This window comes from Serinus canaria, chromosome 13 (assembly GCF_022539315.1).
Source record: "Serinus canaria isolate serCan28SL12 chromosome 13, serCan2020, whole genome shotgun sequence".
In the NCBI taxonomy this organism is placed as follows: Eukaryota; Metazoa; Chordata; class Aves; order Passeriformes; family Fringillidae; genus Serinus; species Serinus canaria.
Genome location: NC_066327.1, coordinates 14,678,489 through 14,703,652, shown reverse-complemented (window position 1 = coordinate 14,703,652; position 25,164 = coordinate 14,678,489). Strand labels below are relative to the sequence as shown.

At 53.1% G+C, this 25,164-nt stretch overlaps 5 protein-coding genes across 8 annotated transcripts; 3 read left to right on the top strand and 2 right to left on the bottom strand.

Annotated features, from left to right (window-relative positions):
* Window positions 1-748: 748 nt before the first annotated feature.
* Window positions 749-1,721, bottom strand: HIGD2A (HIG1 hypoxia inducible domain family member 2A). The gene is made up of 2 exons (XM_009091519.4): window positions 1,551-1,721; window positions 749-1,374 (listed from the first exon to the last, which is right to left on the bottom strand). Exons 1-2 carry the CDS (start codon window positions 1,663-1,665, stop codon window positions 1,208-1,210), a joined length of 282 nt encoding a protein of 93 aa, XP_009089767.1. The 5' UTR covers window positions 1,666-1,721; the 3' UTR covers window positions 749-1,207.
* A 71-nt stretch (window positions 1,722-1,792) lies between these two features.
* Window positions 1,793-4,072, top strand: NOP16 (NOP16 nucleolar protein). The gene is made up of 5 exons (XM_009091517.4): window positions 1,793-1,952; window positions 2,090-2,201; window positions 2,799-2,868; window positions 3,368-3,474; window positions 3,709-4,072. Exons 1-5 carry the CDS (start codon window positions 1,846-1,848, stop codon window positions 3,850-3,852), a joined length of 540 nt encoding a protein of 179 aa, XP_009089765.1. The 5' UTR covers window positions 1,793-1,845; the 3' UTR covers window positions 3,853-4,072.
* A 570-nt stretch (window positions 4,073-4,642) lies between these two features.
* Window positions 4,643-11,656, top strand: KIAA1191 (KIAA1191 ortholog). The gene is made up of 7 exons (XM_030229191.2): window positions 4,643-4,802; window positions 4,880-5,070; window positions 6,327-6,450; window positions 7,599-7,723; window positions 8,883-8,989; window positions 9,292-9,428; window positions 9,877-11,656. Exons 1-7 carry the CDS (start codon window positions 4,775-4,777, stop codon window positions 10,083-10,085), a joined length of 921 nt encoding a protein of 306 aa, XP_030085051.1. The 5' UTR covers window positions 4,643-4,774; the 3' UTR covers window positions 10,086-11,656.
* Window positions 11,657-12,310: 654 nt separating this feature from the next.
* Window positions 12,311-20,832, bottom strand: SIMC1 (SUMO interacting motifs containing 1). Of its 4 annotated transcripts, XM_030229189.2 has the most exons (10): window positions 20,476-20,832; window positions 18,492-19,211; window positions 18,139-18,359; window positions 17,455-17,524; window positions 16,910-17,055; window positions 16,279-16,443; window positions 15,686-15,814; window positions 14,556-14,712; window positions 14,394-14,478; window positions 12,311-13,086 (listed from the first exon to the last, which is right to left on the bottom strand). In XM_030229189.2, the coding sequence occupies exons 1-10, from the start codon at window positions 20,830-20,832 to the stop codon at window positions 12,866-12,868; spliced, it is 2,271 nt and encodes a 756-aa protein (XP_030085049.2). In that variant the 3' UTR covers window positions 12,311-12,865. The 4 variants fall into 4 exon arrangements, with proteins under 4 accessions (XP_030085049.2, XP_030085048.2, XP_050835573.1 ...); XM_030229188.2 differs by having other exon boundaries at window positions 18,139-19,211; XM_050979616.1 differs by having other exon boundaries at window positions 18,139-19,211; window positions 20,596-20,832.
* THOC3 (THO complex subunit 3) lies at window positions 20,831-24,254 on the top strand. Its single transcript, XM_030229458.2, has 6 exons — window positions 20,831-21,013; window positions 21,422-21,578; window positions 22,320-22,524; window positions 22,847-23,008; window positions 23,097-23,197; window positions 23,528-24,254. The coding sequence occupies exons 1-6, from the start codon at window positions 20,831-20,833 to the stop codon at window positions 23,689-23,691; spliced, it is 972 nt and encodes a 323-aa protein (XP_030085318.1). The 3' UTR covers window positions 23,692-24,254.
* Window positions 24,255-25,164: the final 910 nt, after the last annotated feature.

The window sequence follows — 25,164 nt, the reverse complement described above, 5'->3', positions numbered from 1 at the left end:
GCAGGCAGCTGTAGAGAGTAGACAGGCTCTGGGCTCCTTGTGCTGAGGTGGAGCTCACCCTGCTCAGCACTGGCAATGTCTTGTTGCCCATCCTCACTACTCAGATATCAGCTCTGGTGAGCAAGAGCATTCCCTCTCCCTGCCAAGGCCCACCAGCACAATTCCCTGGACAGGACAATCCATGTGCTTGTTTGCAGACAGAGGGTTCACCCCTCAGCCCATCCTTACAAGGACTCAGGGCACAGGCACCAACTCACAGAACAACATCTGCAAACAGCCCAGGCTGTGGGGTGAGGTGTTTCAGCATAGGCAGAGGTGTCTGTGCCCCTTCCCCTGCAGGTATGAACTGCTGCAGCCACAGTGCAATGAACAGAGACTGTGGCCCCATGTCCTCCCAGCTCTGGCCCTGGCATGGGAGAGCAAAGCCTTGTGGATCACTAAAGCCCCTGGTATGATCCAAAGCCAACAGTTGGGACCATGTTGGTCAGGACACAGGCAGGGCAGGTCCCCTGGAGAACAAGATGTTGCTGACTCCCCAGAAAAAAACAGCCAAAGCAGCAGCACATCCCAGAGAACACAGCCAGACATCCTTTCAGAAATGTGAGTTCCCTGCTTGTTTTCACAGGGAGTTTTATGTCTCATTTCTTGCATCATCACAGCTTCAAGACAGCCATGCCCACTCCTTTTTCTCCCTGCACTGTTTACTGCTATGGCTTCTCAGTGCTCTGCAATCCAGTATCAGTCAGAATCTTGCTGCAATTCACTTTATTACTCACCAGTTTCAATTGCACAGCTCACACAACCTCCCAGACTGCCTCCCCCACTGCCTAGGTCTGTCCTGCCAGGACCAAGCCGTAAGCAGTGGCTCCCTCCTCATGGGCAGCTCATTTCTCAAATGCTGGTCACTGCCTGACTACAACCACACCTCAGACCACGACCAAGAAGACACAATTTTATCAGCCTGTGACATGCAGCTTCAGTGCTGCAGGAGAGCTCTTGGGGAAACAAAACAAAACAAAAAAGCCATAGCCCGAATTACATGTTAATCACAAAGTGTATTCACCCCATTTCCAGTGCTCCAGAACTTGCTGTACCGAGACATCACAATAGTCTCTCAGAAAACTCCGTCCCCAGCCAGGATCCACCCTGCTAGCCAGGGCTGTTGGTAGACACTTGCCCGTGGCCGCAGCTTCGCTCTTGTCCGATGTCACTGTCGGGATTTGAAAGCCGTGGCCGCCATGCCCCCAAGCAGGGCAGCGAAGGTGCAGCCCTGGGCTATGACACGCGCCCGCATCATCAGCTGGGAGCGCCGAGTGTTGCCTTTCTTGAAGCAGATGATTCCGTAGACCAGGACACTGACGGTGCACAGGCAGCCTGCGGGAAGAACGGAAGCTGTGAGGCGCGGCTTCCCCCGCACTCCCAGACCCGAGTCGCGCCTCCCCGGGGGACAGCCGGCCCGGGGCTGAGGGACAGGCCCTCACCAGCGGCCATCGCGCCGGCCCGCGCCCCTCACCCAGCCTCCGTCCTGCCCCCCCCCGCCCCACCCTCACCGAGGGGCACCAGGGGGTTCTCGCGGGTCTTGCGCAGGAACTTGTCCGCGAATCCCTCCTCAGGGAACGTGGGAAACGGGCTGGGCTCCAGCGGCGGGGGCGGCCCGGCCGCCATGGCCAAGGTGACAGCAAGGCCCTTTCCGGCTGCCGTAGCCCCGCCTCCGGAGCACTGTATGCCGGGGGTTGCAGTCCGACGCGCGCACTTACCGCACGGCTCTGTTGTCTTGGAACTACACTTCCCGTGGTGCCTCGCGGCGCACGCGGCAGCCCCGTGGCCAGCCCGCAACTGTCCGCCATGCCGAAGGCCAAGGGGAAGAGCCGGCGGCACAAATACTCCTACAACCTCAACCGCAAGCGGCTCTACCGCAGCGCCCGCCGCCGCGCCGCACCCCGCATCGCCTGGTGAGCGCCGCAGACACGGGGGGCCAGCGTGGGCTGGGGCAGGGCGGCCGGGAGCCGCTGCACGTGTCTGTGGGGAGGGGGACGCGCACCGCCACGGGGTGGGGGACACGGCCGTGATGTCTCTTGTCCCTGCGCAGCTCGCACATCCGCCATGCATGGGACCCGCACAAGTCGGTGGCGCAGAACCTGGCCGAGATGGGCCTGGCCGAGGATCCCAACAAGGCTGTCCCCATCCCGAAGAAGCTGCTGGTAAGGAAGGGTTTGGCCCGGACCGCTCCTTTGTGGGGGGAGGTACCCTGGCAGCACTGGGCGGGTGGCTTTGGATAAGTCTCTGGCAGTGGACACTTTTCTTATCTTGATCTACACACTTATCTCACCAAGATCCTGGCGTGGGAACGAGCTACAGCGCTCCGGAGACATAATGGACTTTAGAACAAATATAAAAAACGTCAGTCCTGGGACTTGCCAGAGATAGGGGGATTGGGAACTCTGCAGCCAAGTTGTTCCTGATAGTGAAGAAGGGCTCTTTGTGTACAGCAGTGCCAGCCTGGCCCATCTGTGTAAGAGGGCAACACTTTCAGGTGAAAGGTGGCCCCAAGAAGCTCAAGGAAGAAGTAGGAATGACCTTGTTTGCCATTTGTCTCCATTCACACATTGTTTTTCAGCTGACAGCCTCGCCCACAAGCCAGTTTAATGGCACAAGTAAAGCTCTGCTTAAGCCAGCTGGGATTTCCTGCCCCTTGCAGCCATGTAGAAGCAGTTTGGAGTTTTGGGAACAATGTGTGAGGACACAGCACTCTCACAATTGTGCTTTTCTTCATTTGTCTTTTCTCTGCTATAATTCAGGGGATGGAAGTGGAAAGTGATGGACAACAGCCAGGAAAGAAAATAGTGCGGAAGCCATACGTGGTAAATGGTCAGTGCTGCTCCTGGGGTTCTCCTGAGCCCCTGTGAGCTATTATTTTGTCATCCTGTGCTGTGCCAGGCGTAGGGAAGGGTGTTGTTTCTTATCCAGCCTTGTGGAGGAGCAGTGTCTTTTCCACATTCTTTGTCCCTGCAGCCTCAGGAGGGCTCTTGTCACTCCGAGATGTGCTGGTGCCTGGTGCGTGGCCCCAGGGTGACAGGAAGCCATGGAGGCAGTACCTGGTATTTCAGTGGTGGGCTGGGCAGCTCTGAGCAGTCACTCTGCAGCCTGGGCTGAAAGAGTCTGCTGCTCCTGTGTGAGCTGGAGAAAAGCTGCAGTGCAGGCCTGGATGTTGTCTAGGCCATTCTCTTGCACCAACATGCTGGGAAACACCCTGCATGCACCAGCAGCCAGGCTGTGTGGCTGGAGTCAACCTTGGGGGGAGGCTGGGGGCCTCTGAGGTGTTGTTGCTTCCTTCCCCTCCCTCATGCTACCTCTGTCCTGTGCCTAGAGATGGAATTGGAGGCCAGCCTCCCTGAGAAGAAGTCGAACACGCTCTCACGGGACCTCATTGACTATGTGAAATACATGATCCAGAACCACGGGGAGAACTACAAGGTACATTCCAGAGCAAGGGATTCACTCCTGGATCTTCCCAACAGCAGCATGAGAGCTGCTAATCCTCTCTGTCCTGGATCCTGTTTTGCAGTCAGCTGATTCTTAAGGGAAAAAACCACTTTGAACTGTGGCCAGCTCCATCTGAGTCAGGCAGTGATCACACTGGTGTGGGTGGGCTGGGTTGGTGTTTGCTCTTGGGGCTGCTCCTCTGACTTACCTTCTCCTTTGTCGCAGGAAATGGCTCGGGATGAGAAGAACTACTACCAGGATACTCCCAAACAGATTAAGAGGAAGATCAATGTGTACAAGAATTTCTATCCCGAGGAGTACAAGAATTTCATTGCATCACTCAAGCCAGAAAAAATGGAAGTGCAGTGACTCCTCTTTTTCCTCAGGTTTACCTGCGAGTGCAGGCTTGACATGAATATTTTCCAAACTGAAACAGCCTCCGGTGATGGAGGAAGAACCCTCACTAGGCAGAGAGGGTTTAACTATCCATGAAAGACTGTAAGCCCTGGCACTGACTGTGCTGTTCTGCTCACTTTCTGTGTGGCAGCCAGCATTTCTTTAGCTTTGCTAAAATAAAATACTCTTTCTAGCTGTTTGTGAATGTCTTGTTTGTGGGCTCTGGCTTGGTGCTGTCCTGCTTTGGAGAGCTCCTGGTGCCAGCCTGTGTGATGGTGGCCTTGGACACGTGTCCCCATGGTGACAGGGCTGGGTGTGGGCAGCACTTGGACTTTCGCTGATTGTCCTGTAGGCAGAGTAAGTTGGAGCAGGGCCATGTGCTATGGCTTTTCCCTGTGCCTGCAGCTTGGGAGAGCAGGCTGGGGTCCCTTTCCTGCTGAGGAACTGGAGGGCAGCGGAGAGGTCACCCTTTCATTGATAGAGGAAGGAGCAGCTGTAGAAAAGCTGTCACAGTGAGACTGTCTGCCACGTACTCATGTTCCTGATGGACTTGCCAGCTTCCAGGATTGGTTTTCTAGGACCTAGCGCCCTGTGGGCTGACCCAGCAACCTCCTGTCTGCAGGAGGACGGGACACGTGGGCGGGACATGACCCTAGCCCCAGCTCCTCCACCGAGGCCCTGGGCGCGCTGGGGGCCGGCAAAGCCTGCCTTCCCCTCCGAACTACACCTCCCAGCGTGCCCCGTGCGAAACCACCGCATCTCGCGAGACCGTGCCCCTATAAGAGCACCCCCGCAGGCGTAAGCAGCCGCCGGCTGAGGCGACTCGCGGCCGTTACGCTATGGCCGCTCCGGCGTTGGCCCTGCTGCCCCTCGCCGAGCCCCCTGAGCCCCTGCCATGAGCTCTGCCAAGCCCGACGCTCCCGGTAAGGTTCCCCACCCGCTCCCCGCCGGTCTCGGTCACGCGCGGCGGCGGGCGCTGAGCGCTGCGCTCTCTCCGCAGCGCTGGAGCCGGGCGGCGGGGCCCGCTCGGGCAGGATGTCGTTGCCCCTGGGCGTTCCACGCCGCGCCTTCAGCTACGATGATGCCCTGGAGGACACGGCGCCCATGACGCCGCCGCCCGCCGATCTGTGCGCCAGCGTGCTCTGGAAGCAGCCGGTCATCCCCGAGCGCAAGTACCAGGAGCTCTCGAAGGTACGGCCCCGGCTGGCCCCGGCATGTCCTTGGGTGCCCCGCAGCTCTGGCACCCGTGTCTCCTGGCATCCCCCCCATCCTTACACCCCTCCTGCCTGGCTGGCGCTGCCCCCCTGCCCGCACAACAGGACCCTCGGGAGGGGCTGGGGACAGAGCCCGGCGCTGCTGGCTGGCTTTGCTTTGGGCACATGGAGGTGTGGATGCGACAAACGTGTGTGACTGTCTCCTCCGTGTTTGTGGTTAAAAAACCCCAGCGACCAGGTGTAATTAAGCTGGAGCTGGTTTAGGTCGGATGTAAATCCTTTACAGTATGGGTGGTGAGACACTGGTACAGTTTGCAAAGAGAACCTGTGGCTGCCCCATCCCTTGAAGTGTTCAAGGCCAGGTTGGTTGGAGCTCTGAACAAGCTGCTGTACATGTTCCCCTACCATGGCAGGGGGTTGGGATGATATTTAAGATCCCTTCCAACCCAGACCATTCTGGGATTCTGTGCTTTGAGTGCAGGACCAGCCCTTTTAAATTTAGAGGCTGTTTTCTAAGTTTGAAATTAAGCTAAATGTTGTTGGATGGAAGAACTTAGTTCTGTATTCCTTTGAACTTAACCTCTACTTTAAACCTCCTCGGTTTTTAAATCTCTTGTGAGAGACAAACAAAAGTTGTTGTTTGGTACAAAAAATAAACTCTCCAGTAGGGAACTCCTGTGTTGGGTGGGGTAAGTCAGTGTTTCACAGGATACTTTGTTTTCTAGTGTTTCTTTTCTGTTTCTTTGCTGGGGTCTAGTGGTGGAACTATGACCACCAGACACACTGAGCAACAAACATGTAAGGAATGAGGTGGGAAAGCAAATTGTTCACTCCAGGCTCTGCTCTGTGACTGCCATTCTGTGAACAGCTGGTGCTTGAGCTGCCTGTGGAAGGTGCTCTTGGTGCTTTTGCCCAGTTGACCTTGAAATCCAGTTTGCATTTAGGAGAACAGATGTTCTGGTTTCTTGCCTGTTGACCTTGTTGTACTTGGACTAAAAACTTGTTTGCTCTGAGCTTGGTAGGTGCTCAGATGTTGAATGCAAGTCACTTGTTCATTGCCATGAATTCTAAGGTTCTCATCATTCCTGGGCTGCAGTGTGCACAGCCTAGGGATTTCTCCCATGGGATGAAGCCTGGCTGCCAGAGCAGCATGGCCTTGTCTCACCTGCGTAGTTACAGTTAGGTGCTGGGATACTTCCCCATCTCAAACTGTCCCCTGCTGCTTCCCCACAGGATGAGGAAGGGGATGCCAACATGAAGCCTGTCATAACTCCTTCATCATCCACTGAAAGTGTGAACAAGGTGCCTGTGGTGAAGGCCAAGGCCACTCACATCATCATGAACTCCCTCATCACAAGTAAGAACTCAGCTCTCACACTCTCATATGTGGGTTCGGCACTGAGGGGGCTCCAGCTTGGTGATGCCAAAGGGTAATTCCTGGAGAACTCTTGGGTTCAGACTGGGTCTGGTGCTGTGTGAGTTTGTTTTTTTCAAAGAATGTTTCTAGAAGGAGGCAAGGAACTGGGGAATAGGCCACATGTGGTGCTTGTGTGTCTCCAGGGGTGGGGTGGGAGTGCAGAGTTTGTTGTTTGCTGCAGTCCATGTTGCTGGAGTGCAGAGGCTGCTGCTGCTCTGTTTGATTATTAACTTGCTATTTCTGAATGACAGGCAGAGCTCTACCATTAACCCAAGCAGTGAGGGCAGCTGACACACTGTGCTGATGGAGCACTTGGTGGCATTGATGTTGTTAATAGCAGCAGCTGCCTTGCTAACTGCAACACTTCTAAACATAAATCATGATGCATTAAAATAAAATTGGGTCAGTTATGTTTGCAGAGATGTGCCCTTTTGCAGTAAGAGGAATTATTTTTGTGGTAATCTGTCCATGCTGCCTCTTCTTTCAGCAGCTACAAAAAACAGGATTGTGATCTGTTTTAAAGAAGACAATGGGCTTTTCCCCTAATCTTTTTGTGCTCTGATTCCTTTTGATTTTTCTCCTTGTTCCACCAGGGAATGAACATCTTATGCTGGGGATTGGAGGAAGTGCTTATGTTTTTTAGAACTGAAGTTGATATCAGGGTATTAGATGCTGGCTCTGTGTCTGGCTGAAATAGCTTATTTCACCTGATCTAAAATCACAGTGAGTCTTTAAAACATGACCTGCAAGGCTCCCTTCTATGCAGTGGGCCACCTAAAGTGTCCAACTTACTGGGTTCTCCTGGATTTATGAAGTTGTGAGTAGGAGTGATGCAGTGTCAGGGGTGAGATGGGATTAATTACACGTGTTGCATTTGTGATATGTCTGGTGATTTGAGACAAATCACTGCTCATCTCACTTAGCCCTGTGTCTCAGCCTGGTTGTCATGTCAGGATACCTCACCAGCTATATCTTTCTGCCTCAGCTTGTTACAATGTGTGAAGGATGAAAAAAAGGGGTTTGCATTCAGTTGCTAGAACTGCTTGTGGTGGCATGTCTGTACCAATTTTTGCTCTTGTGTGTTCCAGAGCAGACTCAGGAGAGCATCCAGCGCTTTGAGCAGCAGGCAGGGCTGAGGGAAGCTGGCTACACACCCCACAAAGGCCTCACCACTGAGGAGACCAAGTACCACCGAGTGGCTGAGGCAGTCCATGTAAGGCTTGTTTTCCATTGCATTTCTCTATGTAGGATGGGTCTGGTGTAACATTTACCTGGTCACATAACTTTTGGAGTGTGTTGCTAAAACTTTCCTTAGGCTGCTTCCTCTGAAGGCTTTTAGCTCATTGTGTAGTAAAGTTTACCCACTTTTATTTTAAAGTTTGCATTAGCCTTTGTAGTTTTGAAACAGCTTTTTTTTTATTCCCAAATCTGTCACATTTTACCGTCATATCAGACTATGACAGTTGTCTTTCCAAGTGGGAACAACCCTACATAATTTCTAATTTCTTGCTGTACTTTTGAATGGTGCCCTGCAGTTGAATTCTGCAACTATGTGTCCAAAGAGAACTTGTAAACTGTACATTTCCATTGTGGAAGTTACCAGATGTGTCTTACTGAAAATAAAAGTCTTGAATGAACATGTACTGTGGGCTGCTGAGCTCTTAAAAATTTTGCAGTTGGAGTTTAATAGTCAACTCTTGCAGTGTCCTCCCACGAGGCCAAAGTTTCAGTAACTGCGTCGATGAATTGCATTAGTGTGGCTTGAATAGCCACAGGAAACATTACAAGGTACCCTGTGTATTTTGTGTTTGAACTGTAACTGCCCTTCAAATGACTTCTTCAAAGTTCAGTTTGTACTGTCCAGCTTGTAAATAACATGGTTTGCATACACCCAGTTCCTGTTTGTTTTGTGCCTAGGTTCATCTCTGTTCCAGGGCAGTGTTTCCATCCTGATGTACACTAATTACTTTACAGGGTCTGGTATTCCTGATCTTATAACTTCTGGTAGAGCTGGTCTCACCCTTAAAGAACTGGTGGGACTGAAAACTTTGTTGCTCTGATAAATGCTGGAGAAAAATGGGTGTTGTGGAACTTGGACCAGTTACCAGGTAGCTGAAGTGAGCTCTGCTGCATCCACAACCTCCCTATGAGTGCTGGTGTTCTTTTCTGTAGCCAAAAGTGAACTTGAAAAATGCTAATATTTGATGTGAAGAGAAACTTAAGGGTGTGTACCCAGGTATTGTAATATTAGATACAATTTTAGGTGTGGTGACACTTTCTTTATCACCTGTGTTTGGTGAAAAAATAGGTGTTGTTCCTTATGTCCAGTATTTAAGCTGTGTTGCTTCTCTTTCTCTTGCCTCTCCTGACAGAACCTAAAAATGCAGAATGGAGAGACAACAAAAGATGACAAACAGAATTCTTCTGCTCAGTCCACTCCAAGCAGCACCCCCAACTCCTCTCCCAGGCATAGAAACAGGTACTCTGCCTCCTTTGGTTTCCTACAAGCTGCTGGAGTGGGAGCTGCTACAAATAACCTTCCTATCCTGTGAGGGACTGCACAGGGTGAAATTTAGAGCCTGGTGAGGATTTGTGTTGGGTAGATCCAAGTGTTAGAAGCCTGTGGAACTTGAGCATGCATAGCTTTTCCTGGGTGGTAACAAACCTATTAAGATTTCTTAAATTGCCCCTTTTAACTACATGAAAAGTTCCTGGCATAGTGGGGTCACTTGAAGTATTTATTCTCATGTTTTAAACATCTCATTTATTTTTTTTCCTTAGGGGTTGGTTTAGTCAGGGATCCTCTACTTCTATCACTGGCTCAGACTTTGCTATGGAAGGTGGTGGGGACAGATTGTCATCTGAAAGATGGAGCTTTTTTGGACCCAGAGCTGTCCAGAAATCAGCCAGTGATGCAGGTATGTTCTTGAAAATCTGCCTTGCCAAGGGGGGAACTGTCACACAACAGACTTGCTGGCTCCTTCTGGAGTCTTATCCTGCTTGCCTTGTTACTCTCCAGGACCACCTTGGGAATGTGTGTTAGTCATATAATTTCTGTGCCTAAATATAGAGCAGTTGGGTAAAACCTTTGCCAAGGATCTGGATGTAGAAATAACTTGCAGTGAGCTTCAGTGGGAGGGGCAGGGTGTGAAGGTGACAGCTTTTTACTCTTTCTCTGATACGTGATGCGACCAAGACTGGAACTGCCCACCCCTGATGTGGAATAGGCTTCACATGATATAAAGCTGTTGGAATTTGCATAGGCTGTGTGTGGCACTGAGTGTCAGTGACACTGCTCACTCCTGGCAGCAGTAGGAGAGGATTTGACTGGTTTTCCTGGTTTTTACTGTGATTTTTTTTCATCAGGAGGATTTACCATTCAGTCCTATAAGGGTGCCCAGAAGCCATCCCCAATGGAGCTGATGCGTGCTCAGGCTACAAGGATGTCAGAGGATCCAGCCACCTTCAAGCCACCCAAAATGGACATTCCAGGCACAGATGGGAGGAAACAATCTCCACGTTCCCACAATATCAAACCTCGGGATCTGAACGTGCTCACTCCCACTGGGTTCTAGAGGAAAGCTTCCAGTGTCTTTAGCAGGCTACAGGGTGTCTTAGGCTCTGCTTCCCTGTCCTGTGTGCTGCAGTAAAGTAGGAAAGTCTCCTTTTCCAGCTCTTCATCTCAGAAAAAGAAACCGTCGTGATTGTTCTGCTAAAGCCAGTCTTGGAAAAGCTCCTGCACTGTCCTAAAGCAATGAAACCATCCTGTCTACTGCACTGCACTGGCTTGGGCTGCCAGGCTGCTCCGGATGTGCTTCCCAGTACACCACACCAGAGGGAAATCCTGAGCCATGTTTTTTTTTTGGACAGGATTCCATGTGGTGTGTGAGCACCTGGCTTATATGCCTGGAATCTGATTGTCTTGTCCTGCTCAGTGCTGAAGGACCCACAGGAGGACTGGTTCTGTCAAGGGATCAAGCAGAAAACGAAGTGAACAAGCAAGGACTGAAAACTGGACCATTAACTGCCGGATGGAAGATAGGGTATGTGGTAGGTCAGTATAAATGTGGCACTCCCTCACTATTTAGTGTGACCATGTTTTTTGTTCTTGGAATGTTTTTTAAAGGGAAAAGGGACTAGTGACCATTCAAAGATGCTCTCATTGGAAAGACAGGGAGCAGAATCTAATGGAGCTTTGAAGTAATGAGGAAGAATTCCTTTTCTTTCAACTCTTCATGTTCCTCTAAGAAGGTGGAAGTAATCAAAGATGGTGTGGCTTGAACCAACTAATCCTCCTCTCTTTGTTCTGCAAAACAGCACTGTCTTGTGTTCTAGACAGCAGATTTGCACGTGTTCTGGCACTCTGGATGCTGCTTGATTTGTTTTTGTTGGTTTGGGTTTTTTTCCCTAGAATTGTGTAGAATGTATTAGACACTGGGAACACTTCTCAGACAGGGTATTTTGTTTTATCAGCATTAAGTAAGTGTGTTCTGCAGGGCTGGGGGAGGACTGAGGGCAGACCAAGGCTGAACATTCCTCCTTGCTAAGGTACAGCTGGATGTGATCCTTGACCAAGTCTGAACCAGTTCCTGGGAACAACTAACACCAGCTTTCAAGAAAAGTGGAAGGAATTCCTGCCTATCCTTAAGCATGATAGGCAGCATTGCTCTAGAATCTTCACCTGTGCTGTGGCAAATGGGTCTCCTCAGGTCTGCACTTGATCTCACAATGGTGTTGCAGAGTCCCTCAGCCAGCAGCAGCCTTGCATCTGGAAGGGGAAGCTTCTCTGTTGCCAAGACATTGTACAGAGGTTACTTAAGAGGTGGTAACTGTTGAGCTCCAGGGTTTCTAACTTAAACCAAACAATCTCCCTGGAGGGTGAGACAGGGTTGGCTTCCTTGGCTGGCTGCTGGCCCCTCTGAAGCAGCACATTTTGTAGCACTGCTTTCTCTCAAGCTTCAGCAGCACTGCCAGTGATGTGTTGTGTGATAGTCCCCAACCAAACCAGCAGTTCTGTCACCACTCATTTGCACCTTGGCAATCAGGCTCTCATTTGACATTAATTTATTTGTTGACTGTATTCATGTCTCCTAATGTGTATGTTTGTTTTGTTTGTTACAGGACAATAAAATTCTTATGGAATGGAGGTCCACAGTGTGTGTTGGTGCTGGCACAGTATCTGGGAGAAATGTGGGGCTGTCCAGTGAGCATGGGGTCAAGGTTCTGGTGGATAAGGCTCTGGCAGCACCTCACTAGGGTGAAATATTTGCCCACAAACTCCCCTTTAACAGGGAGATTAGGTTTACAGCCAGGCTCAGTTCTGTCTTAGGGCTTGTGCAGATGAAACTAAACATGGCATCTTTGATTTCTTGAGCAATCCAGATTCATGTTCCTGAGATTTTATCTCTTGTTGCTTGTGTGCTGTTTCCACATGTACTGTGGAGGTGGGCATAAAGTAGGAACTAGGCTGGTGTTTCCCTAGAGATGTCCAGTTCCCCTCTGGAAAGTCATGGTTTGGTGCTGTTGTAGGGTTTTTAGCTGCCCTTTTAAAGTGCTGGTGATGGAGGATGATTCACCTGGGCTGGGGAAGCCTGAGCTCTGAATGCTGGTGCTCCCTGTGCTCCTGGAGTGTGAGCTGAGCTCAAAGTCATGGAACAGATTCAGATACTGAGGTACAGGCTGCTGCTGTGATTCTGATTACACAGGTGAATCTCAGAGATTGGGAAGGCTGGGGTTTAAAGCATGGCCTTGTGGTGTGATCTGACAGAGCTCTGGACTTTGGAGACTGCTGGCACCAAGATTAAGATTCATAGCAAACATGAAAAGAATTTATTTTTTTAAATGTACAAAGTGCTTTGTAAAATTGCATGAGGTAAACTTGAACGGAAATTCTGAAATAATGTAAACCAAAAGTCTTTCAAAAGAATTGTATAAACCAACCCCATGATGCTGAGATTGCAGTCTGAGATGGGGGAGTTTATACTGAGAACACGAAGTTTTGTCCCCCTTGCTGAAGTGGTTGTCTCCATCAGGCAGCAGTGACAGTGAAGAACAACTCTTGCAGCTTGAACAATTTCTCCCGGATTTGTGGGGGCAAATAATTCCTTTGGGCAGTGCTGGCATCAAGACAAAAGTGTCTTGGCAAACATGAAAAAAACTCATTTTTTAAAGTGTACAAAGTGCTTTGCAAAACTCCACAAGGCAAACTTGAATGGAAATATGGAGACAATGTAAACCAAAAGTCTTTCAAAAGGACTGTATAAACCAACCCCATGATGCTGAGAGTGCAGTATGAGATGGGGGGTTTATATTGAGAACACAAAGTTTTGTCCCCCCTGCTGCAGTGATGTCTCCATCAGGCAGCTGTGACAATGAAGAACAACTCCTGCAGCATGAACAATTTCTCCTGGATTTGTGGGGGAAAAGGCTCCCCCAGGGTCTTCTGCATTCTGGTGATGAAGTCGTTCATCTTCAGCTGAATGTCCAGCTGGCTGATGTCATCACTGTCCTGGAGCCTGGGCTTGGCTTTCTGAGCAATCAGTTTCATCCGGTCACTGACGGACGTCCGCAGGTGCTCTGCAAGAGGAAATGCTGGTGGGGAGAGGCAACACCCAAAGGGCTGCCTGAGCTGCTGGGATGGACCCCAGTGTGCCACAGGCAGTGCTGGAAACGGGACTGATCCTCTTGTTATCCTTGATGGTTCTGCACAAGACTTTGGGAAGAAGGAACTGGCCCCTCCTGGAGCTCATTTGGCATGCAGAGAGTGCCCAGGAATGGGGAAGGGGCAAGGCTTGTATAATCCTTGTCTTCTGTGTGAATGGCAACATGGGCAGCTGCAAAGGAATCTCCAAAGAGCCCAACAATAGTGATTATTATCTAGGACTTCAGGGAGAGTGAGACTTTGCATATATGATGGTGGATTCCTCTGCATTCATTCATGACAGCCTTAACCCTGGGCTAAAACACCTGAAGCTGGAAGAGACTTCTGGCAAAATACAGAGTTTTATATGTTTTGTGACTCTGCCACTCTCCTGGGGTCAGAATTGCTGTTCCATGGCTGCTGTGGGTGGTGCTCTCTGCACAGTTTACTAAGTGCTGAAAGTGTCCTGGCCTGCCCAAAGGAGAGTGTCAGAGATGGTGAGGGGTCTAGAGGGGAAGCCACATGAGGAGTGGCTTAGGTCACTTGCTGTGTTCATCCTTGAGGAGACAGATCAGACCTCACTGGGGTCTACAGCTTCCTCAGGAGAGAGGGGCAGCTCCATCTCTGCTCTGTAGGACAGTGACAGGACCTGAGGGAATGACTGAAGACATGCCAAGGGAGAGTTTGGTTGGCTATTAGGAAAAATATCTTCCCCCACAGGGTGGCTGGGCATTGAACAGGCTCTCCAGGGAATGATCATGGCTCCAGAGCTCCAGGAGCGTGTGGACAACTCTCTCAGGCACCGGGTGGGATTATGGAGTGTCTATGCAGGGCCAGAAGTGGAGTTCAGTGATTCTTGTGTCTCTCTTCCAACCTGGGATATTCTATGATCCCTTTGCCTTCTGCTATTCTTCCTATTCTTCCACCCACTGTGCAGCAACTTAGACGACAGTGGGTACAAAGCACCCTCTTGTGCACTGTCCAGTGCTGGGAAGTGCTTCCTTCCTTTAGGAAGAAGGCTATTTTGCAGGGGCTAAACTTGGCAAAGCAAGGTGGGTGCTCAGATTAATGCAACATCACTTCTTTGACTGCTGGGAATAGATCCTGTCATGGATGGAGGCCCACTGTCTTTCTAAGATTCATTGGCCATGAGTCCAGTAGTGATGAGAGACAGAAGAGGATTTTGGCTGTTCTACTGCAGCCTCTTGATGAGACTGTTAATGCCAGAACAAGCACTGCTTACCCAGTTTTACACTATGGTAGCTCAGCAGCAGCAAACTCAAGTACTGCAGCATCTCATCCCACCTTTGCCATGTTGCTGTTTCATCCTAGGACAGAAGACAGTATTTGGTTGTTAGAAGTTTTCTCAGAGGAAAACAATCAAAGGAGAGGTTGGACTGGATACCTGGTATTGTGGCAGCACAGAGGAATGGCTCAGGAAATACAGGACCTTGTCCAGAGACATGGCTGAGGTTGTAGGCATGTCACAACTATGCTGGAATAGCAGCTCCAGCAGTCTGCAGCGCAGGAGCTGGCTCTCCATGGTGTTTAATAAAGCTTCCCTGGAACACAAAAGGAATTTACTTTGGTTGAGACAGCACAGCCTGACCAGAGGCAACTGTTCCAGCATGTTCCTGGTGTCCTGCTGACCTAGTGCAGATGTGAGGTGACTGCAGGGGCTACCCAGCCATGCCCTGGAAGGAAAACCACCAGATGTGGTGAGAGACCTTTGTTATGCAGCTTGGCCATGGCCATGTTTTCATCCTCAGGTGTGACCTGCTGCAGCTGGAAGTTAGTACAGTTGCTAAAGCAAACTGAGCTGCTTCACTTCACCCTGCCCAGCAGTCTGTGTGGCAGTGGCTCATTCCTGCTGACGTGCAGGGAGCCCAGCCAAGCAAGGGTGACGTGGGGTCAGGGGTAGAAGGATCTATATCTGTCCTGGTCAAAGCGACAGCTTGGTTAGACTCAGTTTGCCTTGGTTTATACCTGGTGTGTGCACAGAGTTCTGCTGAAAGGCTGTGAAGGGCTGCTTGCTGGGCATTGAAAGATGGGTTTGAAAGATGCTTGGGGGCCTAATGGTCTCTTGCTTAGAGCAGAGCCAGTCACGCCCTTGTCCTTCGGCTTCAGATCTGCATTTCTTAAAGAAGCAAACAAAGGGTGTCAAGGCAAAGCTGCAGGAACTGCATCATATTTTTGACTACCTGGTTGCCCATGGGAATCAGTGATGTCTTTGCCAGTGCTTGACTGCACTGCACAGTACTGCTTTTTGGACTCTCTTTACAGTTTTAAGGTCACAACTTTAATAAGTGGGAGAATCGACTCTTCTCAGCAACACACCACCTGGGTGTGTTTCCATCAACACATCATCTGCTCAGCTAGTGATGTTGCATCTCCATGGGAGACACAGCCATGCTCTTGCTGGCTAGCCCATCTTTCTATATCCTGTAGAACTTTATGCATTCAGACTTGAATGTAAATTGAGAATAAGACAATTGATCACACAGGCAAATGCTGCCTGGCACATGCTTGTCTCACCTTTGGCTCCTCAGGGGGATATTCAGTATGAATGGGAAAATGTCGTCTGCAATCTTACGGGAGCTGCAGGTGGGAGATCTGTCCACTTCCACTGCCATGGCCAACATCCGCTGGAGCAGGAGCATCATCCTGGGTGAGAGGGGACAGTCAGCACGGGGGGACTCTGCCCCTCAGCTTGCCAAGCAATGCCTTGGGGATGGCCCCTGCTTCAGCCTTGTGCTGAGAGGGGTATGGGAATGCAGTGGGCCAGGTTTGGTGTCTCCTGAATCTCATGCTTTTGCAAGCAAAGCTCATCCCCAGATTAACCCTTGGGAGGTCTTGGTGGCTCTCCTGAGTGTTGGAGCAGCATGGGGCTGCCTGAGCTGGGGGCCACAAGCTCCAGCCTTACACTACATGCAAGAGGATGACACTGAGCCAGTTTCCTACCAGGTGAGAGTCTTTTGCTCACCAAGTCTTTAACCCAAGAAGAAGAAGAACCAGCAAAGCTGGTTCAGCCTGGCTTCCCTGAACTGACAGCGAGAGAGTGACTCTGGCTTCTGCCTGACTTGGGTCCATGATAATGCCAGCAGGGAGTTTGGAATTCTGGAGCTTACTTTTGGGCAAAGAAAGCTGTCTGGGCCTCTTCTTTCTGAGCTGTCTGAGTGCTGGCCAGCCTTGGTGAAGATGAGCTGTGTTCAGCCCTGGCTTCTTGTAGCTGTTTCCGGGGCTGGGAGAACCCAACTCCCGTAACTGCTGCCACCAACCAATTGACCACTTCCCTGGAACAGAAACAAGAATTTTATTGGGGACGTGCCTCATTTTGCTGTGTTCTGACCTCTAGATCCACTTAGAGCTGGAGGAAAGGCCCTGACAATGAACAGTATGTTCCACCCACTTGGATGGGTTAGGGAGTAGCTCTGTCAAATAGCTCAATAAAGGAGCTCTCTTAATTTGTACACTTGCCTGCAGGGCTGCCTCCTTCTCAGTCCTGTCCTGAGCACTGCAAATCTGACCTCATCCCTGGGAGAAGCCCACTCTATTGTGACTGGAAAGGCCATGCATCGTCTGTGATGGTTTGCTTTTGTAAATCTTTTCCTAATCTCTATAGCTGGACCTATGCTTCCCTTTGTCTCCCAAGTCTGCTTCTGGGAAAAGTCTGAAAGTCTGACTGGAGTCCTGACAAGTGTTTCCTAAGCCCCTGCCTCTCAACTTTTGGTTAGAGAACAAGGAGGAGGTGTTCCTTACTTGACATTGTTGAAGCACAAGTCACATGAAAGCACTTTCTTGGCAATTGACTTCTGCAGCTGGTAGGACTTCAGATTGTGCTGGAAGTCATCCTCCAGGGTCTGTACCACGTACTGCAGGAAGAGGAGCCAGCCAGGGGGCTTCTCCTGGAGGTAGAAGGAGAGCACATGAGTCTGGTGGGGCCACAGGCTTAGGAACACCAGGGAAGCTGGCTGTCTTGGGAGTGTACTGATGTACATACTGAGGAGTAGTTGTAGGAGGAGCTGCCTGGCTCAGGCAAGATCCTGAGGGGCATTGCTGGGCATTGAACTAGTGCTGTGATCCAGAGTTTATCTGTGCCTACTTCAGTGGGATGACCTACTTAAAACTGTGCAGAGGGTTAAGGGAGCACTGTGGATAAATGTGGGATTCCCAGCCGGCACTCACTGTTGGACTGGCTAGCTCTGCAGCGGAGCACAGCCACAGGAAGCACTTAGGAACACTCACCCTCAGGCAGCGTGTGCTGGATGATCCCTGCCCCATGTGACACACAAGGTGCCAAGTACCTGCTGCTCCACGATGAATTTCACCAATGTCCAGTCCCATCCCACTGTGGTGATGTTGGCTGGATGGAGCCTGCAAGGACAGCCATGTCCATTTGTGCTGAACTGCCTGACCCTCTGCTTGGAAGCACATCAGCCTCTTAGCCCTTCCCCAGCCACTCCCAGCCCCACTTGCTCAGATGCCTTCCCTGCCTTCTCCTCTCCATCTTTGCCCTCACCCCTTCTCCTCCCCATAACACATTAATTCTTTGGAAGTACCTGACAGGGGTTATACTCCATGGAGATGCCCAGGACTCCTACATCTGTGGCCTCATAAAACATTGTACCTCTCTGTAGGAAGCCTGAGGAAACTGAGGGAGCTGCTCCAGCCACTGCTGGCACTGCTGCAGCCCAGGGACACTGGGCTGCAGCCCAGGGACACTGCCATGTCACAGCAGTGAAAAATGAGACCTGTATTTCAGGGCAAGACAAACACACTCTTCTGTCCTCAGGGCCTCCCTTGTGTCACAAGTTGTCCCTGACCCACCCTCAGAGAGCCCAGGGTATGCCTGTGTTGGCAGGAGGATTATCCTGGGTTATAGGGAAAATTGTTCCCTGTTCTGTGAGTGAGCCCTGCAGAGAATAACCCTTAAGCTGGGCAGACCCCTAGGAGCACCTAGCTAGCCCTGGGACAAGGGGAACACATACATTTGGATCTTCATCAGCAGTGAGTAGATGTCATTGAGGATATCCCCTTCGTGGGTGTCCAACAGCATCTGTTTGATCAGATGGCAGATGATTTCTTTGGGGGGACGGTGCTGGCAGGAGACAAACTCGTTCAGGAAATACAAGGTGCCCTCCAGGCTGTTCTCCTCCATGGTGGTGTGCACCATGCTCAGCTTCCCCCTGGGGATGAGCCCAGGTTTTTGCTGTGTACAAGGCAAGACAATGGGTGAAAGCTCCCTGGACACAGACGAATCCAGCTGTGATGGGAACTGCAATAACCAGAGCCCCCAACTGCCTCGCAAAGGGGAGCAGGGGCTGCTCCAAATCCTGTTTACCTTCTGTGTTTCCCTGTTGGGTGCTATGCCTTGGAGGAAGAGGTGCTGGACTCCATTCCTGCTGAAGTTGTGCAGTTTATCCAGCAAGGCCTTGCTGTCAGCATCAGTCATGGCTGGGGTGGCTTGCAGGATTGGTTGGTGTGCTGGGAAGTTACTTGCTTCTGGCAAAGACCTTTGGGCCTTTCCTGGTGTTATAGGAAGGGCTGGGGCAGGGCTCAGCCTTGGGGGGAGGTTCCTTTCTGGGCAGGGCTGGGGAGGATCCTCCTCTGGGTCATCAGCTCTCATGCTGCTGTTGCTGTCCAGGCTGGGGGGAGATGGGGACTGGCAGTCTGAGTCTGACTGTGAGTCCAAGCTGCTGTTAAAGGCAGTAGTGCTGTAATCCTGCTCCAGGCTCCAGCTGTGGCGCCTAGAGTCAGGAGAAAGGTAGCTGCAGTTCTCCATGGTTTCTGCTGTGACCATGCTGGAACTGAGCTTCTCAGAAGTGTTGTGTAATGCTGGTGCAGGACTCGGCTCCGGCCCTGCCTGTGTTTCTTTTTCTGCAGTGGGGCAGAGTTGGGGATGGGACATGTGTGCAGCTGGGGCAGCATTTCTGGAGTTCTGAGCAGCACCAAGGGTGGACTGGAGAAGGCTGCACATGTCCTCAGTCAGGTCGATGATGGCAAGGCTGCCTGACGGTGTCAGGTCTGTGTTTGCATCCTCACAGGTCAGGTCAATGATCTCCTGTGGGCACAGAGCATCAGTGTCAATGTCCTGTCCTGCCAAAAGCCTCTGCTATGGTGGCACCGTAGTCCCATTCCAAGAGGGAAAAAGGCCACCAGCCTACAAAAGGGGCAAAGACCTTTCTGCCTGTCCAAGGGGGCCTGTGGCCCTGAGCTCTGGGATCAGCCTCCTCTGGCAGCACAGCTGAGCCTGAGCCCAACCCAGACTCTTCCCCACTCCCCTGAGGGCTCACGTCCTCCTGCCTTGGCTCAGAGCAGACCTGTCTGCCTGCTCAGCTCCTTCCCACGACAGGGAAATGCCAGTCTGGCTGGCATGTCCAGGGAGGGCAATGGAAGCACAGGGAGCTCTCCTGTACCCAGACACTGGCAGGAACAGCACAGGATCCAAACCCTGCCACCTTTTCTGTGCCACATCACCTGCTCTGGAGGACAGGAGTGGTAGGAAACAAAACTGCCTTTTCATCTGCACCAACTGGAGTTACAGCAGCCCTGACACTTTGGAGACTCCCATCAGGGCCTTGCTGGGCAATGCAGGGTCCGAGGGGCAGCAGGAGCAGGCAGGGGAGGCAGCTGTGCCTGCGCCAACAGCAGGTCACACACCATGCTTCCCAAGCTTTTGGCAGGCCCAGGAGGGGTCAGAGCCTGTTTGCTCTTGGGGAAAAAATCTCCCTCAGCACCTCAAAGCAGGGAACACGTTTAGCAGAGAATTTAAATCCACTTTCCTCCCCCGATTCAAACCTGCTGCCTTCCCCAAGGAGAGGGCAAAGCCCACCGGGCTCTGGGATGCAAGAGGAGCTGCAGAGGGAGGGAGGTGCAGGGCTCCAACCGCCTCAGGACCCGGGACAGCGGTGCGGGGCCGGACCGTTTCCCCGTCCGGGCCTGAGCCTCGTGCCCAGAACCGCCGGCACACGGCCTCGCCGGCCCCGCACCCGCTGGCGGAGTGGGACAGGGCCGAGGAACGGCACAGGGAGCAGGGGCGGCAACCGCTCCACCGCATCCCGCGGCCGGGTCCCGCCGGGGGCTGAGCCCTGCAGGGCCGGACCATTCTCGGGGTGCAGCGAGGGCACCGCGACACGTTATGGCAGGCACCGGGCTCTTTCTGAGGGTATATGCCCAAGGAGGCTGGGACCCCTGCAGGGAGCGCGCTTGTGGAACGGGGCTCTGCTGGCGGGAGGTGCCCGCGGCGAACCGAACCCGGCTGGGGGGGGTGGGAGCTCCCCGAGGACGCGGCTGGAACGGGACGGGACCGAGGAACGCACGCCCACCCTCTGCACTGCGCCCGAGGCTGCTTGTCCGTGCGCGCCTCCCGTCCCTGCCCGCCATGGCAGCGCCGCCATCTTGTGTGCGGCAGCGGCGCCGTGCCTGGCGGGAGCCGCGGGACTCACGGCGAGGCCGGGCAGCGAGTGGCGGGAGCGGCAGGGCTGGGGCGGCGGCGAGGGGGCGCCCTCCGAGTCCGAATCGCTGACGAGGACCACGTTGTTGTCCATCTCGGCGGCGGGCGCCGGCTCCGCTCCGCCGGTGGGGCCGCGCCGGGCGCGGGGGGCGGCGGAAGTGGCGTCAGGCGCGGTGCCGGGGCGGGGCGCGCGCGGGGGTGGCGGTGCCGGTGGCGGCGGCCCCGCCATGGCGGTGTCGCCCTACGTGCAGGCCATGCAGGAGCTGTTCCGCGCCAACACGCGGAGCCGCGAGTTCCCGGCCCACGGCGCCAAGGTGCACTCGGTGGCCTGGAGCTGCTGCGGCCGCCGCCTCGCCTCCGGCTCCTTCGACAAGACCGCCAGCGTCTTCCTGCTCGAGAAGGACCGGCTGGTGAGAGAGATCCGCCGGCATCGGGCGGGCGCGGGCGGTGCGGATCGCTACCGGGAACCCTTGGGCATCCCGGGCGCGCCTGCTTGGGCTGGGGTCCGGAAGCGGGAGAGTGTCCCGGTGGTCGGTGCCGGGCCTGGGGGTGGGTACTCGGTGTGCACCGGAACAGGAGCATCGCCAAGGGCAGCGCAGGCCGGGTTCACGAGCCGGGAATGGAGCTGGTGGTGCCTGGCGGAGTTCTCCATCCTGGCCGGCCGTGGGCGGGAGCTCTGACCATGGTGGAACTGGGATGGCGGGGCGCCCCGGTGGAGGCTCCTGATCTATCCCAGCGGGGATGCAGCGTGCTGGGATGTGGGCTGGAGTGGGAGCAGAGCTGGGCACAGCCTCACTTCGTCTGTCCTCACCCTTCAGGTGAAGGAGAACAACTACCGGGGCCACGGAGACAGCGTGGATCAACTCTGCTGGCACCCCAGCAACCCTGACCTGTTTGTCACAGCGTCAGGGGACAAAACCATCCGCATCTGGGATGTCCGCACCACCAAGTGCATCGCCACTGTCAACACCAAAGGTGAGTCCTGCCTTCCCAAGGCACCTTCCCAGGTGTGTCCCGGCATGAGCTCAGCTGTGTGGGACCCATCTGCAGTGGCACAGAGCTTTGCACCTTTCCAGTGGTTATTTCTGGCTGGGACATCTTTGCTAACTGCATTATATTTGTGTTGCACTCATCATGTGAGAGCTGATTTACTGTGGGATCAGGACTGGTAGAACTACTGAAATATGCTGCTGGCTGTTAAAATGTCATTTGTAGTTGTCTCTGGAGTCAGTGGGCTGTGGGACTGGAGAAAAGCATGTTTACAGAGCACTGTGGTGGGAATAAAAGTTTGTGTGGACTCAGAAAAACAATTTGAATTTGTGTGATGCTTAACCCAAATACCATCTATGGTCTTGGCAATGTCCAGTTTTGAGTTCTTTGGGCTGGGAATGGCACTGTAAAGTTGTGTAACAGCAACCTGCCATGTTCTTACCTATGTTCAAAGGTATTAATTTTTGGCTTCTGCTTTTTCTGGATCTCAGAGATGTCTGGATTCAGAGGAACTTTGGCATGACCTTGTTTGGTGATTGTTATGGTCCCACCTTGGCTGAAATGGGGTGTGGTGTATTATCTTCAAGCTGTACTTCTCTCAAGTTTGGTTTTGCTGGATAGCTGCTGTGTGCAGGGTTTGTGTGTTAGACTGAAGAACTGGCAGTCTTTCCCATTTGGGAATGGTTTGGAGTGGAAGTGGGACCTGCTGCCTTTCTGTCCTTCCAGGTGAGAACATCAACATCTGCTGGAGCCCTGATGGACAGACCATTGCCGTGGGGAACAAGGATGATGTGGTCACCTTCATTGATGCCAAGACACATCGCTCCAAAGCTGAGGAACAGTTCAAGTTTGAGGTGAACGAGATCTCGTGGAACAACGATAACAACATGTTCTTCCTCACCAATGGGAATGGCTGCATCAACATCCTCAGGCAGGTGCCCCTGGCTGCTGGTGGGCTGGGCTGGCTGCAGTCATTTGCAAGTGCCTTTGCTGCTTTTGGGAAACCTGAGCCCCACATCCCAGCAATGCCCTCTGGTGGGAATGAGCTTGCCTGGAGCTCAAGTTGCCACAGCTGTGGGCTGGGCTCAGCTCCCCAGAATGGTCCCTGATGCTTTGCCTCCTTCACTAGACACTCAGTGAGTCCTGCCTCGGCAGGGTTTGCTTCTAGTCCTGGTGTGCCTCATGCCTGCCGTGCTCTAGGGAATCCCTGTGCTTCTCTCACTGTTCCCTGCCCTCTCCCTTCACTTCCACAGCTACCCAGAGCTGAAACCCATCCAGTCCATCAACGCCCATCCTTCCAACTGCATCTGCATCAAGTTTGATCCCATGGGGAAGTACTTTGCCACAGGCAGTGCTGATGCATTGGTCAGCCTCTGGGATGTGGATGAGCTGGTGTGTGTGAGGTGCTTCTCCAGGTAGGTAGAGCTGTCCCAAAATTGTTTTCCCCCTCTCTGGGGACTGTGGTGGCAGTGCCTCATTGTCTGCTCCCCTGGGTTGCTGCAGGCTCGACTGGCCCGTGCGGACATTGAGCTTTAGCCATGATGGGAAGATGCTGGCCTCGGCATCAGAAGATCACTTCATTGACATTGCTGAGGTGGAGACAGGTAATGGTGTTATTTTGGGGAACAGCAAGGAGGGAATTGGATGGAGAAGTGCTGGTGGAGCTGGGAGGACACAGGCAGAATCCGTCTGCTAAGGAAGAGCTTTCCTGTGCAGAGCAGAATGCCATGAGGGGGAGCCTCTGTCTCAGAAGTCCGTGGCAGACATGCCTGTCATGTCAGTACCTTGTCACTGGGTGACTAAACGGCGCTGGAGCAGCATTTGTGCTGCCTCTCCCCTTTGCTGAGGGAAGCAGCAGGTGCTTGGCTTGGGGAAGGTGAGCAGCAGAGGGGGCTGGAGGCTCTCCAGGCTGACATGGCTCCTTTTCCATGCAGGAGAGAAACTCTGGGAGGTGCAGTGTGAGTCCCCCACCTTCACAGTGGCCTGGCACCCGAAGAGGCCGCTGCTGGCCTTCGCCTGTGACGACAAAGATGGCAAATATGACAGCAGCAGGGAGGCTGGCACTGTCAAGCTTTTTGGGCTCCCCAACGACTCCTGATAAAGCTTCTGCACCCAGCGAGGCAACACCTGCCTGCCCTCGACGGTGGGAGCTTAGCATAGGTGGGGCAAGGAGCTGGCTCATCTCCTTGCCAGCCTGGCAGGGCTGTGACCTCGGGTTCAGCTCAGTGTGTCCTGTTCTTGGGAGCTTTATAAACAGGCAGCTGTGTGCTGGGGAAAATGGGGGGACTCTGGCAGGGCCCCCCTCTGCTGCCTCGTTACTGGGGCGTGGGGGGCTTGTTCCAAAGGCAAGTGGCCAAAGAAAATCAGTCACTGAAGGTGGCTGCTGTGGAGCCTCCCATGGGAGGTGCTCTGCTTTGACCAGGCTCCCCAGCAGTGATGAGATATGTGACTGTCCCCTTGTCCCCAAAAGCTGGGTGGCAAGGGCAGCTCTGGAAGCACAACCTGCCTTTCCCCCTCCCAGACATCTCCCATGTCCCTTCCCTGTGCTGGGGCAATGAGGGGAGGGTGGGGGGGTTTGAACTGGTAGATGTTTTCCCAGCTGGGGCTTTTTTAAAATATTTGTGGTGTCTTTTTCTAATTTTGATAAATCCTGTTCCTTAACGAAGGTGCCTGTGGCTATTTGTAGAGGGAAAAGGGTGGTGCTGAGCTGCTCTCCCTTCCTCTGCCTCCTTCCCTTGGCCATAGCAAGATCCTGGCAAGGGGTCTGTCGGGGATTGTCACTTTTGTCCCCTCTGCCTGTCCCCGCTCTCTGTGTCCCCTGTCCTGCGCTGTCACCACACCAGGGGGCGCTGCGTCCCCGCGGTGGGGACAGGTGACAGGGAGACGAGGACGCTGCAGGTTCCATGCCACGGCTGCCAGCCCCGGGGAGAGCCCTTCCCCTGCCCTGTCCCCACTGCCTAGGGAGGGCTGTGGGGATTTCTCCCTGTCTGCACCGCCGTGCCGGGTCACAGGGCACAGCCTGCCTGCAGTGGAGACCTTGCCTGCGAGATCTCTGCCGTTCTCTACCCTCATATTTCCTTCTGACAGAAGCTTTTCTAGGTGACTGCTCTGCTGATGCCTCCTGGGTAACAGCTGAGCTCTTTGCTGGTAAATGATGGCACATCAGAGCTGAGGCTGGCACCAGGCTAAAGCCTCCCAAGCTGTGCCAAGCCTGGGTACTGCCAGGGTGTCTGCCTCAGTGTGGGGGCATGAGGTACACCATGCCCACAGCCTCATGCTCCTCTCTTGGAGTGGTGGAATGCTGTGACCCATCAGACACAGCCCTTGGACCCCTGGGTATCACCAGTCATTCTGTGAGGGAAGTCCTGGATTCAAGGGGAAGGGGGAGAAACCTTCGTGCCATGTCTGTGGGACATCCCTTTTGTGTTGTCCCCAGAGAGGACAAATGCCTGTGGAGTAGGAAGGCAGCAGGAATGAGCAGGACTCTGGGAGCCACATGTGGCTGGCTCCTGCACCTGTAGAGGCCTGGCTGGGGGCCGGCCCCCGTGTGATGATCTGCCAGATTTCAACC